At 42.9% G+C, this 13379-nt stretch overlaps 1 protein-coding gene across 4 annotated transcripts in view; it reads left to right on the forward strand.

Moving 5' to 3' along the window:
• Positions 1-13379, forward strand: part of ACOX3 (acyl-CoA oxidase 3, pristanoyl) — a 186708-nt gene that overhangs the window by 7833 nt on the left and 165496 nt on the right. For all 4 annotated transcript variants that reach the window (XM_040335363.1, XM_040335361.1, XM_040335362.1 and 1 more), the window contains exons 3-4: positions 1970-2203; positions 2292-2366. In XM_040335363.1, the coding sequence (XP_040191297.1) occupies positions 1970-2203; positions 2292-2366 (309 nt within the window). The remainder of the gene's footprint in view (positions 1-1969; positions 2204-2291; positions 2367-13379) is intronic.

The raw sequence follows: 13379 nt of genomic DNA on the forward strand, positions 1-13379 counted from the left end.
GTTAACCCCTTCCCAGCCAGTGTTATTAGTGCAGGGACAGTGTATAGTATTACTGATCGCTATGTTAATGTCACTGTTGATGTCAGCTGAAGTTAGTCAGTCAGTTCCCCCCCAGCATCAGTGTCGGATTGCCCACTGCATTATCATTTGAAAAGACTTGAAAATTGCTGTTCACAGACGCTCTCCATCCAATCTGACAGAGCTTGAGCTATTTTGCAAAGAAGAATGGGCAAAAATGTCACTCTCTAGATGAGCAAAGCTGGTAGGGACATCTCCAAAAAGTCAATGTCTATATGTTTGTTGTATATGCACAGATTATAAACCTTGATTTATTGGTGCCACACTTACCTGTGATTAACAAGAGCAGCTAGTTTTTATATCCGCCACCAGAGCGACACGTTTTATTATGTAACCTTGTATTTGATATGATAATAAATTGATATTTCTATATATCCACGACCTGTCATTGTCCACTATAGCCAATAGTAGCCTTCTACATCTCTATGGGGACTCTTTCTCTTTAGATGCTCCCAAAGAGATACACTTTATTTTTGATACATCCCCAAAAAGACTTGCAGCTGTAATTGCAGTGAAAGGTGGTTCTACAAAGTATTGACCGGGGAGCTGAATACAAATGTACGCTACACTTTTCACATATTTATTTGTAAAATATGTTAAAAAACATTTATCATTTTCCTTCCACTTCACAATTACCTGTATGTGCCACTTTGTGTTGGTCTATCACATAAAATCCCAATAAAATACATTTGTTTTTGGTTGTAACATGACAAAATGTGGAAAATTTCAAAGGGTATGAATACTTTTTCAAGGCACTGTATATTGCATAGTTTGTAGACGCTATAACTTTCAGGCAAACCAATCAACATACACTTATTGTTTTTTTTTCTTTTTTTTAATCAGATATGCAGCAGAATACATTTTTGACCAAAATTTATGAAGAAATGTGAATTATTTTTTTATGTTTTATAGCAGAAAGTAAATATTACCCCCCTCCCCCCACATCTTTGGTCTTATTCCGTTTATCGCAGAAAAAAATCAACAGGTGCTCAAATACCACCAAAATAAATATTTGTGTGAAAAATTATATAATTTTGGGGGGGGGGGGGGGGGTATAGCATTGCATGACTGCACAATTACCAGTTAAAGTAATGCAGTGCTAAAGAGCAGAAAATGGCCTGGTCTTGAAGGGAGTAAAATCTTCTGGAGCTCAAGTGATTAAGCTACAGCTGTAGCATCTTGTAGTGTACGCCTTCCTTTCACTTATGGTGGTTGAACATAGAAGTATGGGAGGAAAAGGAAGGTAAGTATATGTGTCTGTGGAGGCCTGCACTAAAGTGAACCTCTTGCTTTACCCTGCATTTGCAAATGATATATTCAGTTTGAATTCAATCCTGCACTTCTGTATATGTTATACCGTGTTTCCCCGAAAATACACCCTACCCCAAAAATAAGCCCTATCTGGATTATCGGGGCGGGCTGCAATATAAGCCCTACCCCGAAAATAAGACCTAGTAAATCTCTGTTAAAAACACCTTTTTAAATGCTGCCTATTGTCTCCGTTTGCTGCTAAATATAAAACAAACATGTCTGCACCCACCGCTGCCCGCCGGAGGTCCTCTTCTCTGTTCCCGGATGATGTCTGCTGCTGCTTCCTTGTGCGCGCCTCAGCCGAGAAAAAAGAGAGGGATAAATGACACAGCACAAACACTGTGTTGTTTATAATGTTTTAAAGGAGCAGGATTTTATTTAAGCAATTAGGACCAATGGTTTAAAGGGAAATGGAGATGACTGTATTTGAATAAATGTTCTTTAATATACATACCGTAAATAAATAAGCCCTACCCCGAAAATAAGCCCTAGTGTTTTTTTTTTTAGACTAAAATTAATATAAGACCCGGTCTTATTTTCGGGGAAACACGGTACAATGAATGTTGCATTCTGTTTCCAGAAAACAATCTTCTCCACGCTGGAGAATGATCCACTTTTCCATCGCCAACCTGGAGAAGAGCTTGGTCTGGAGAAGTACAGAGAGCTGACATTTTTGCGCTGCAGGAAGATCTTCGAGTATGATTTCCTGACCTTCGAGGAGACCATGGAGAAACCTCAGAAACTTCTGGTGCTTATAAACAGCCTGGGCATGTACGACTGGTCCCTTGCTGCTAAATTTTTCCTGAATACTCAGGTACTTTTATACTATGACCACAAAGTCTGTCTCCCCATTAATGTTCTTCTTGCACAAGTGTCAGTGATTTACTTTGTTTGTATCCCAGGTGTTTGCGGGTGCTGTTGGAAGTGGCGGCTCTGAGAGGCACCAGACCTTCCTAAATCAAATAAGGCGTATGGAGGTAGGTTCATCTGTGATGTCATACAAGGCTGCTCCTGTGACATAACATTTAACACCTTCAAGGCATACAGCAGTGTTCCCAAGACTTTGCTGTTCTGTGTGCCACAATGCGGCTACAACGCGGTCTGATAACTCTGGAAGGGCATACTATAACGTCCCCCCAGAATCGCGCCATCCCATCCAGCGTGTCAATGACAGTGGCCCTTTACATGTGATTACTCCATCCAATGGTGGAGTGATCACTTGTAAACAAACGGGAGCATGTCCGGTTCGGCTCCTCCCCTCTTCTCACGCCGATCAATACATTATGTGAGGGGAGGAGGGAACCAGTGCAGCAGCGCTGTGGACTGGATCTGAAGTGCCCACAGTGATGATCTTTGCCCATCCCTTGCTTGACCATCCATTCATCCCTGGCTCATCCATCCTCATTCATGCTTCATCCCTGGCTCATCCATCCACATTCATGCTCATCCATGCTCCATCCCTGGCTCATCTATCCTCATTCGCGCTCCATCCCTGGCTCATTCGCGCTCCATCCCTGGCTCATTCGCGCTCCATCCCTGGCTCATTCGCGCTCCATCCCTGGCTCATTCGCGCTCCATCCCTGGCTCATTTGCACTCCATCCCTGGCTCATTCGCGCCTCACAAAAGTGTAGTAGGTAGTCGGATTTGAAATTTATGTCCCTAGAACACAGTGCCCCCTGCATGTTGGGCCTCTGTATGTGTCCAGGCATTGTAAAAGTGTCACACGCGGTATCGCCAGACACAGGAGTAGCAGAATATATTTTGAGGTGTCATTGGGGTGTTTACTTTCCAAAATGTGATAATTTTTGGGGCGTTTCTACTATCCTGGTGCTCCAGGGCCTTCAAAATTGCGATGGGTAGTCTAAAAAATGATATGTGTAATTTATGTCCCTAGAACACCTGAGGGTGCCCCTTGGATGTTGGGCCTCTGTATGTGTCCAGGCTGTGTAAAAGTCTCACACATGTGGAATCGCCATACTTAGGAGGAGTAGTAGAATGTATTTTGGGGTGTAATTGGTGGTATGCATATGCTGTGTGTGAGAAATAACTTGGTTTTGTGAAGGGGAAAAAAAATCTGAATTGTGGAAAAAAATTACAACTTCAAAAAAACTCACCGTGCCTCTTACTAAATACATTGGAATGCCTATTTTCCAAAAAGGGGTCATTTGGGGGGTATTTGTACTTTCCTGGCATGTTGGTGTCTCAAGAAATTAGATAGGCCGTCAGTACATCAGGTGTGATACATTTTCAATGATTGGCACCATAGCTTGTAGACACTATAACTTTCACAAAGACCAAATAAGAAACACTGATTTGGGTTATTTTTTACCAAAGATGTGTAGTGGTATAAATTTTAGCCAAAATGTATGAAGAAAAATTAATAATTTGCAAAATTTTATAACTGGAGAAAAAAGCATTTTTACAAAATGTTCGCACAGTAATGCATAAATGTATCAGATACAACTTTTGATCTGTTGTGGTGCATTTGGCAACCGATTCAAATGAATGGGCTGCCCTAAAGTGGTTGTAAAAGCGAAACATTTTTTTTACCCCTTTACATTCTATGCATTAAGGTAAAAAAACGTTTACATGCAACTTCCCTCCTGCCCCCCTAAAAACTTACCTAAGCCCATTCTTGATCCAGCGCTGTGCCCGAGAGCAGTGGCACTGCTTTCTCTCTCTCTCTTCACTGGACTCAGTGAGAGCAGTGGGAGTCATTGGCTCCTGCTGCCATCAATCAAAATGTATTGGTGGGGGGGCAGGGCCAAGCTACACTATGTGTGTTAAGACGCACACAGTGCTGCTCATGATCGAGCAAACACAAGTCCCCCCACCCAGCAAGCAGCTTGCTATAGGGGCACTCAGAAGGACTTGCGGACCACCTACCAAAGATTTACTGCCACAGAGTGGCCTCACTGCTCTGAATAATGTACGTGATCCGCCCTCGGCTGTGCTGCCATACGCTACAGCACAACCCAGACAGCAAAGATAACTTACCACAAATCTGTGCCAGTGTTGAATTGTAAGTCTGTTAACTTGCAGCACATATTCACTGGCAAGTTGTACACTTTTAGAACACTTGATGCACAAGTCCTAGTTAACACTTTTCCAAATTTAAGAAATGTGTGTTTGTATATGTGGCACATATACTATTGCGCTGATCCTGTTCAAAATTTACTTTTTTTACACTGTGAATATAACACTTTCAGTCTATTTTTAGTCCTAAATCACATATTAGGACTAAAAATATATGTGATTTAGGACTAAAAATTTTGCACAGGATCAGCTCCGTAGTATATGTGCCACATATACAAACACACATTTCTTATATCACTTCACCCCTTGGAGGTGTTTATAGCAACAGATATAGTAAATTGTTTAATATTTTTTTTGCGACGGTGACACAACATACACATATACTTTTCCAAATTTATAGCAAATTTGTGTGGCAAGTCTCTATCAAGAGTTAGGCATTGTACACACGATAGGATAGCCAGAGGACAACTGTCTGAAGGACCGTTGTCTTAGGTTAACCTATGAAGCTGACTGATGGTCCGTCGTGTGTACACACCATCAGTTAAAAAAACGATCGTGTCAGAACGCGGTGACGTAAAACACAACGACGTGCTGAAAAAAACAAAGTTCAATGCTTCCAAGCATGCGTCGACTTGATTCTGAGCATGCGCGGGGTTTTGACCTGTCCCATCAGTTACATTTTAAAGCAAGTTCTCATTTTTTTAACCTAAGGTTAACTAACCTATGGGGCCTACACACGATCGGTTTGGACTGATGAAAACGGTCCTTCAGACCGTTCTCCTCTGGCGATCCTATTGTGTGTACGCGGCCTAAAGTTGCAGTGGTGAGTCTACAGCAAGGGCTCTGCAAGTACACAGCTTGAACATTCAGCCACAGTGACCCCTGTGGTGGGATGACTATTGGATAACACAGTGTTTCTCAACTCCAGTCCTCAAGGCGCCCCAACAGGTCATGTTTTCAGGCTTTCCATTATTTTGCACAGGGGATTTAATCAGTTTCACTGCCTTAGTAATTACCACAGCCATTTCATCTGAGGGAAATCCTGAAAACATGACCTGTTGGTGCGCCTTGAGGACTGGAGTTGAGAAACACTGGGATAACATAACTGAACCAGAACTTGCAGCAGACTTGCAGAATGTTTGCAAGGAAAGTTGATCTGGAGTCATCCAATGCGGACTTGCTGCAATTGTGCAACAAACTTGTGAAGCCTGACAAGTCTAGCAATAGCTTGGCAAGTAATTTTCAAACTTGCAGCTCAATTGCTTGCTATCTGGGAAGCCAATCAGTGGGTCCCAGCAGGTGATTTATGGCCGAAACCCACAGATCAGGTGAGCAAATGATAGAGAGCCCTGTGTAGGTAAACACAGGGCTCTCTACAGACAGCAGCGACGTGCCGTTTTTTTTTTTTGCTAAGAACGACACGTTGCTTGGTAAAACACACACACACACACACACACACACACAGTAAACATTGTTAGGCACACCTTTTAACCCTTGATGATCGCCCTAGATGTTAACTGTAACGGAACCCCAAATGGGACAGGGGTTAAATCCGTTCACGATATTCCATTCCACCCAAGACAGCTTATCGACACTCCAACCAGTAGGACCCGATCCATCCCATTCCCAGAATAAGACGAGACCCACAGCTCTGTGCTTTCTGGTTTCAAATGCAAAAATGCTTTAATGGTTTCTTCTCAGCTTTTTATGCAGTTACAAGCAGGTGACCGTAATCAAAGGGACACTGAAATCTCCACCCCCCTTCACACCATGGGGCTTCAATCACATACTTTTATCAATAGAATTCACACAAAATATCATCACAAAATGAGTTCCCTTTAATCCACATCTTTAGACAGACGTTCTGTCTCCGACAGACAGGTAGTCACACCTGGGCATCAATAGGCTTTAAACCGTGTTATCACGCGATGGAAAGGTCTAGGAGCAGACCTGAATTAACACCTTTACACAATGGACAATGAAATGTCCACACACACATACAGTAAACATTGTTAGGCACACCTTTTAACCCTTGATGATCGCCCTAGATGTTAACCTTTTAACCAGCCAGTGTCATTAGTACAGTGACAGTACATATTTATTAGCAATGATCGCTGTATTAGTGTCACTGGGGATGTCAGTGGCAGTTCCATTCCCCCTCAGTGTCGGTAAGTGTCAAACTGCCCGCCGCACTATCACAGTCCCATTATAAGTAGCTGATCATCGCCATTAGTAGTATAAAAATAAATGAATACATAAATAAAAATTCCAATATATAGCCCATAGTTTGTAGATGCTATAACTTTCACGCAAACCAATCAATATACACTTTTGGGGATTTTTTTTTCACCAAAGACATGTAGCAGAATACATTTTGACCTAAGTGTTTAGGAAGAAATTAGATTTTGAATTTTTTTTTCATGGATATGTTTTATAGCAAAATGTAATTTTTTTTTTTTTTCGTTTATAAAGTAAACAATAAAAAAACACAGTGTGATCAAGTATTACCAAAAAAAAGCTCTATTTGTGTTAAAAAAAAAAAAAAATGAAATGCATTTTGTGTGGGTACAGCGTTGCATGACTGCAATTACTAGTTAAAATAGCGCAGTGCTGAATAGCAAAAAATGGCCTGGTTGCTATGCCCAGCTGCACCGGATTCTGGGCCTGATTTACTATGCTCTGTGCGCTGCGCTGGTTCATGCGTTAATTAGTACTCCGGGTGGAGGCTTAATTGGGCGCATGAACCAGCGTAGCAGCCGGCGCATTGAAACTAATATGTAAAGCCGCGCCGAACTCCCTATAGAAGTCTATGGGAGAAATCAAAAGTGTTCATTTTAAAGGCTAATCTGCAAGTTTTGTCCTAAAAAGTGTTTGGGGACCTCAGTCCTGCCCCAGGGAACATGTATCAATGCTTTTTTTATTTTTTAAAACGGCCGTTTTTTCGGGAGCAGTGAAATTAATAATTCTTAAAGTGAAACAATAAAAGTGAAATATTCCTTTAAATTTCGTACCTAGGGGGGGTGTAATGTCAGCATGTGAAATAGCGCATTTTTCCCGCACTTAGAACTCCCCCTGCACAAAATGACATTCAGAAGGAAAAAAGTCATTTAAAAATTCACACGCGGCTATAATGAATTGTCGGCTCTGACAATTCTAAAGGGATTCATTCATAAAACAAACAAAAAAATGTGTAGGGGTTCCCCCAAATTAAATTACCAGGCCCTTCAGGTCTGGAATGGATATTAAGGGGAACCCCGCCGTAAAAACCAAAAAAAAAAAAAAGACGTGCGGTTCCCGGCAAATATCCATTCCAGACCCTTCAGGTCTGGTGTGGATTTTAAGGGGAACTCCACCCCAAATTGAAAAAAAAAATGGCGTGGAGTCCCCCTAAAAATCCACACCAGACCCTTATCCGAGCACGTTGACCTGGCCGGCCGCAGAAAAGAGGGGGGGACAGAGTGCGGCCCCCCCCCCTCTCCTGAACCGCACCAGGCCACATGCCCTCAACATGGGGAGGATGTCCCCATGTTGATGGGGACAAGGGTCTCATCCCCACAACCCTTGCCCGGTGGTTGTGGGGGTATGCGGGCGGGAGGTTTATCAGAATCTGGAAGACCCCTTTAACAAAGGGGACCCCCAGATCCTGACCCCCCCCCCTGTGTGAAATGGTAATGGGGTACATTGTACCTCTACCATTTCACCCCAAAAAAATGTCAAAGTGTTAAAAATGACAGTAGCCGGTTTTTGACAAATCTTTTAATAAAATCTTCTTTTCTTCTTTCCTTCGGGTTTCTTCCGCTGCTTCTTTCTTCTCGTCCACATCTTGCCCGACGTGTTCTTCTATCTTCTCCGTCCGTCCTTCAGCCTTCTGGTCCCGCATCTTGCCCGTTGTCTTGTCCTGTCTTCTTCTCCGTCCGCCTCCTCGTCCGCATCTTGGGTCTTCTGCGGTGTTCTTCTCGTCCCCGGACCCAGCGTTTGAATTTGATTTGGCCGCCGTTTTCCCGCTCCTGGGACCCGCCCCCCTCTGACGCCACAAGTAAACTCCTTAGAAGGTCATGTGCGTCAGAGGGGGGCGGGGTCGCCATTTTTTTTTTCAATTTGGGGTGGAGTTCCCCTTAAAATCCACACCAGACCTGAAGGGTCTGGTATGGATATTTGGGGGGACCCCACGCCATTTTTTGGGGGGGGTTTTACGGCGGGGTTCCCCTTAATATCCATTCCAGACCTGAAGGGCCTGGTAATTTAATTTGGAGGGACCCCCTTTTTTTTTTTTTTTTTTTTAATGAGCAATGACTCTATTCTTTATAGCCATGAGTACTTTAACCACTTGCCCACCGGGTTAATTCTGGCACTTCTCTCCTTCATGTGAAAATCACAATTTTTTGGCTAGAAAATTAATCAGAACCCCCAAACATTATATATTTTTTTTTAGCAGACATCCTAGGGAATAAAATGGCAGTCATTGCAATACTTTTTGTCACACCGTATTTGCGCAGCGGTCTTACAAGCGCACTTTTTTTGGATAAAAATCACTTTTTTGAATTAAAAAATAAGACAACAATACATTTTGCCCAATTTTTTTATATATTGTGAAAGATAATGTTACGCCGAGTAAAATGATACCCAACATGTCACGCTTAAAAATTGCGCCCGCTCGTGGCATGGCATCAAACTTTTACCCTTTAAAAATCTCGATAGGCGACGTTTAAAAAATTCTACAGGTTGCATTTTTTGAGTTGCAGAGTAGGTCTAGGGCTAGAATTATTGCTCTCACTCTAACGATCGCGGCGATACCTCACTTGTGTGGTTTGAATACCGTTTTCATATGCGGGCGCTACTCGCGTATGCGTTTGCTTCTGTGCGCGAGCTCGTCGGGACGGGGCGCTTTAAAATTTTTTTTGGGGGTTTTCTTATTTATTTTTATTTAGTTTTATAATGTTTTACACTGAAATAAAAAAAAAAAAAAAAAATGATCAGTTTTCTTCCTATTACAAGGAATGTAAACATCCCTTGTAATAGGACTAGTGTGTGACAGGTCCTCTTTATGGAGAGAGGCGGGGTCAATAAGGCTGGAAAGCATGGTATTGAAAAAAAAAATAAAAGTTCTCATGCTTTCAGCAGCAATCATGTTCGTTCACCACAGTGGTGTAGTGTATAGCACTTTGACCTAGCAGCAAAAGAGTCGTTGGTTCGAATCCCGCCCGTGACAGCATCTGCATGGAGTTTGCATGTTCTCCCTGTGCCTGCGTGGGTTTCCTCCCACAATATAAAAACACGCTGTAAATCGGTTCCGGTCTAAATAAGCCCTAATATGCAGTAGTATATTTAGGTTTGGTTCTGCCCTAGGCCTGACTACATATCTGCACCTCCTAATAGAAAAATGACCCACCCCTTCCTGTCAAGGTCACACCCTGTTTTTGTATAACCCCGCCCAGTAATTTTCAGGGGACCCACACACTAGTTCTGGGGGGGCACTGGATTCCCTTAACCACTTCCATACCAGGCACTTACGCACCTTCCCGCCAAGCCAATTTTCAGCTTTCAACACTGTCGCACTTTGAATGGCAATTGCGCGGTCATACAACACTGTACCCAAACAAAATTGGCGTCCTTTTTTCCCCACAAATAGAGCTTTCTTTTGTTGTTATTTGATCACCTCTGCGTTTTTTTTTTTTGCGCAACAACTAAAAAAAGACTGCAAATTTTGAAACAAAAAAAAGTTTTTATTTTTTTAGGTTAATTTTTTTGTAAATAAGTTTTTCTCTTTCAATTACGGGCACTGATATGGCGGCACTGATGGGCACCGATGAGATGGCACTGATGGACATCGATGAGGTAGTACTGACGGGCACAGATGAGGTGGCATTGATTGGCGGCGCTGCTATGCGGCACTGATGGGCACTCATAGGCGGCAATGATGGGCACTCATGGGCGGCACAGATGGGCGGCACTGATGGATACTTATGGGTGGCACAGGTGGGCACTGATAGGTGGGCACTGTGCATGGATGGGCACTGTGGGGTGGCACTGATGGACACTGTGGGGTGGCACTGATTTTCCCAGTCAGTGCCCATTTGTGGGCACTGATTGGCATCTTTTTTCTTATTTTTTATTGCTTTTTGTTTTTTTGTTCTATATTTTTTTTGTTTTTGCACACCCTGGTGGTCCAGGGTGGGCATCCCTGGTGGTCCAGTGTGGTGATCCGAGGGGGGGCTGCGCTGATAAACAATCAGCGCGAACGCCCCCTGTCAGGAGAGCCGCCGATCGGCTCTCCTATACTCGCGTCTGTCAGACGCGAGTGAGGAAGAGCCATCGATGGCTCTTCCTGTTTACATCGTGATCAGCCGTGATTGGACACGGCTGATCACGTGGTAAAGAGTCTCCGTGAGAGACTCTTTACTGAGATCAGACTGACACCCCGCATCACCGATCGCCGCACTGCGTGCCCCCACAGGCGCGTGCGGCATGAAATCCTGCAGGACGTCCTGTCAGGATTGTGTAACCACTTCCCGGACGTAAATCGGCCATAGGCTGGGCGGGAAGTGGTTAATTTGCATAGTTTTTCTCTCACTTCCTGTTTGGCTATGGGGCAGGAAGTGAAGGCAAATCTCCCCAATTGGACACAGATAATACAAAATAAACTGACAGGGCCTATAACACTCCCTCACTCTATCCAAAATTAAAGAAAATAAAACTTGTTGATTATAGTTCTTGTCAGGGGCGGACTGACCATTGAGTCACTCGGGCACTGCCCAAGGGCCCCATGCCACTAGGGGGCCCCATCCGGGTTGCCAGGCTCAGTAAAACCAGGGACAGTATGTAAAAATCTGTGTTTTTTTTAGATCTGTCCCTGATATGTCCGAAAATGACATGCTTTTAATGTGAATATCCCAAGATTTTAGCTGCCCGCCTCTGCACTACCTCCTGGCGTGGTGGTCATCTGTAAGCCAGAGGGGCCCCATAATCTTGTATTGCCCAGGGGCCACATGAGTTGTCAGTCCGCCCCTGGTTCTAGTTTAAGCACAAATTTCATAGAGTTTTATTGAGAGCCCCAAAAAATATAACCATGCCAATAGGCCAGGATAGAGCGTTGCTAATATGTAGGAATGTGTGCGTTAGAGCACCCCACCCAATGTTAACTAAAAAATTATTAATTTGCAAATAAGTATTATCTGCTCATTTTTTGGGGATGTCTGCACCCCTGATAGTGACAACATTTGTGAGGTGTCTTCACCCTTTCTAATTCATTCACTTCCTGTCACATAGCCAAACAGGAAGTGAGGGTAAAACCTTACTAATATCTTTTCTTGGGGACACAGAGATCAAGCTAAATAGTTTCCCATTATGTAAATTGCACTCTAGCATTTTGCTGTGTACACCCCAAATTATTAGGGATCTTGGACTTTGGGGTCCATTGACTAAAGGCAAATCCACTTTGCACTACAAGTGCAAAGCAAGGAAGAAAGAAAACAAAACAACTTTGCTTCTACAGGATTGGATGTTAAAACCATCAGTGCTTCCTCTCTGATTTTCAGCAACTATGCTTGTACTGCAGAGTGGCTTTGCCTTTACTAAACCCCAAACTAAATAATCATTTGGGGCAGGGATCCTCAAACTACGGCCCTCCAGCTGTTTTAGAACTACACATCCCATGAGGCCTTGTAATGCACTGACATTCACAGACATGACTAGGCATGATGGGAATTGTAGTTCCTGAACAACTGGAGGGCCGTAGTTTGAAGACCCATGATTTGGGGTGTACACAGCAGTGCTGGAGTGCAATTTGCTTAATGGGGACACTAGTTAGATTGACCTGTGTCCCCAAGAAATGACACTGGTAGGGTTTTAACCTCACTTCCTGTTCAGCTGTGTGACAGGAAGTGAAGCCAATTTTAAGAAAAGGGACACAAAGCTCAACACAAAAATAAAAAAACACAAAGCAGGGGTTCTAACACTCACTTGGCTTCCCTCAAACACCCACAATTTGAATAGGATTGCCTTGCGCTAGATTTAAGCACAGTGCTGTAAATCAGCACATCAAGCCTGTCCACCAATAGCAAACCCCCCCCACAGGCCATGTTTGCAGGTTTTCCTTCATCTTGCACATGTGCTTTAAAATACAGTCTGGACAGCAATTCTTGATAAGAGAAATCCCCAAAACATGTCCTGTCAGGGGTACTTGAGGGCTGAGGACCACTGCAGAATAAATAAAATACTTACCAGTTTTTGTCTTTAAAGTCAGGGAGAATAAACATGGCAAACATTTCATGATTACACACCAGGAAAGAAGCTTAGACAAAAATCACACATAATTTGTTAGGCCCAAACCTAGTTCAGCTGCAGCTGTCAACATATGTAGCATGAAAAAGTAACAAAAGACAAACTTAACAATTTTAAAGTAATTTTTATTGGTCAACAAAACAAGGAAAGCAAAAAAAGACAAACAAACAAAAATACATTTCAAAATTCTAAATAACCATAGCTTTACACATTTTTCATAAAATAAGGCCACATAGACAAATACATCAAAGTGAACATCATTTAAAAATAAACCAAAACCATTGGCAAAATAAAACAAAACCCATGCAACAAACCACATTTGTGTTTAGCAACAGCATTTCTGCCAGCCTGCCCCTTCTGAGGGCAGCTGAGGACTGATCGATCCAAGCTTTTTATAACAGTGCTAGTAATGAAGCAATTGGAATCACATGACCAAATTGCAGTCTCTAGTTTGGGTGAGCTTGTAATTGGGCACACCTGCAATTAATGCAAACCACGCTCTATGAGCATCCAATGAGTGTTTTTCACCTTTTAAAAAGAAAGGATATTTTTTTTTCTAAGTGTTTGAGCATGCTCAGTTCATCACACATGTAGGAACCAAGCTGCAATGGAATGAGAGCTTTTTTTTTTTTGGTTTCCCCTGATCTGATGCTTTCCAGCCTGAAGGGGAGGT

This window comes from Rana temporaria, chromosome 1 (assembly GCF_905171775.1).
Source record: "Rana temporaria chromosome 1, aRanTem1.1, whole genome shotgun sequence".
NCBI classification, from domain to species: Eukaryota; Metazoa; Chordata; class Amphibia; order Anura; family Ranidae; genus Rana; species Rana temporaria.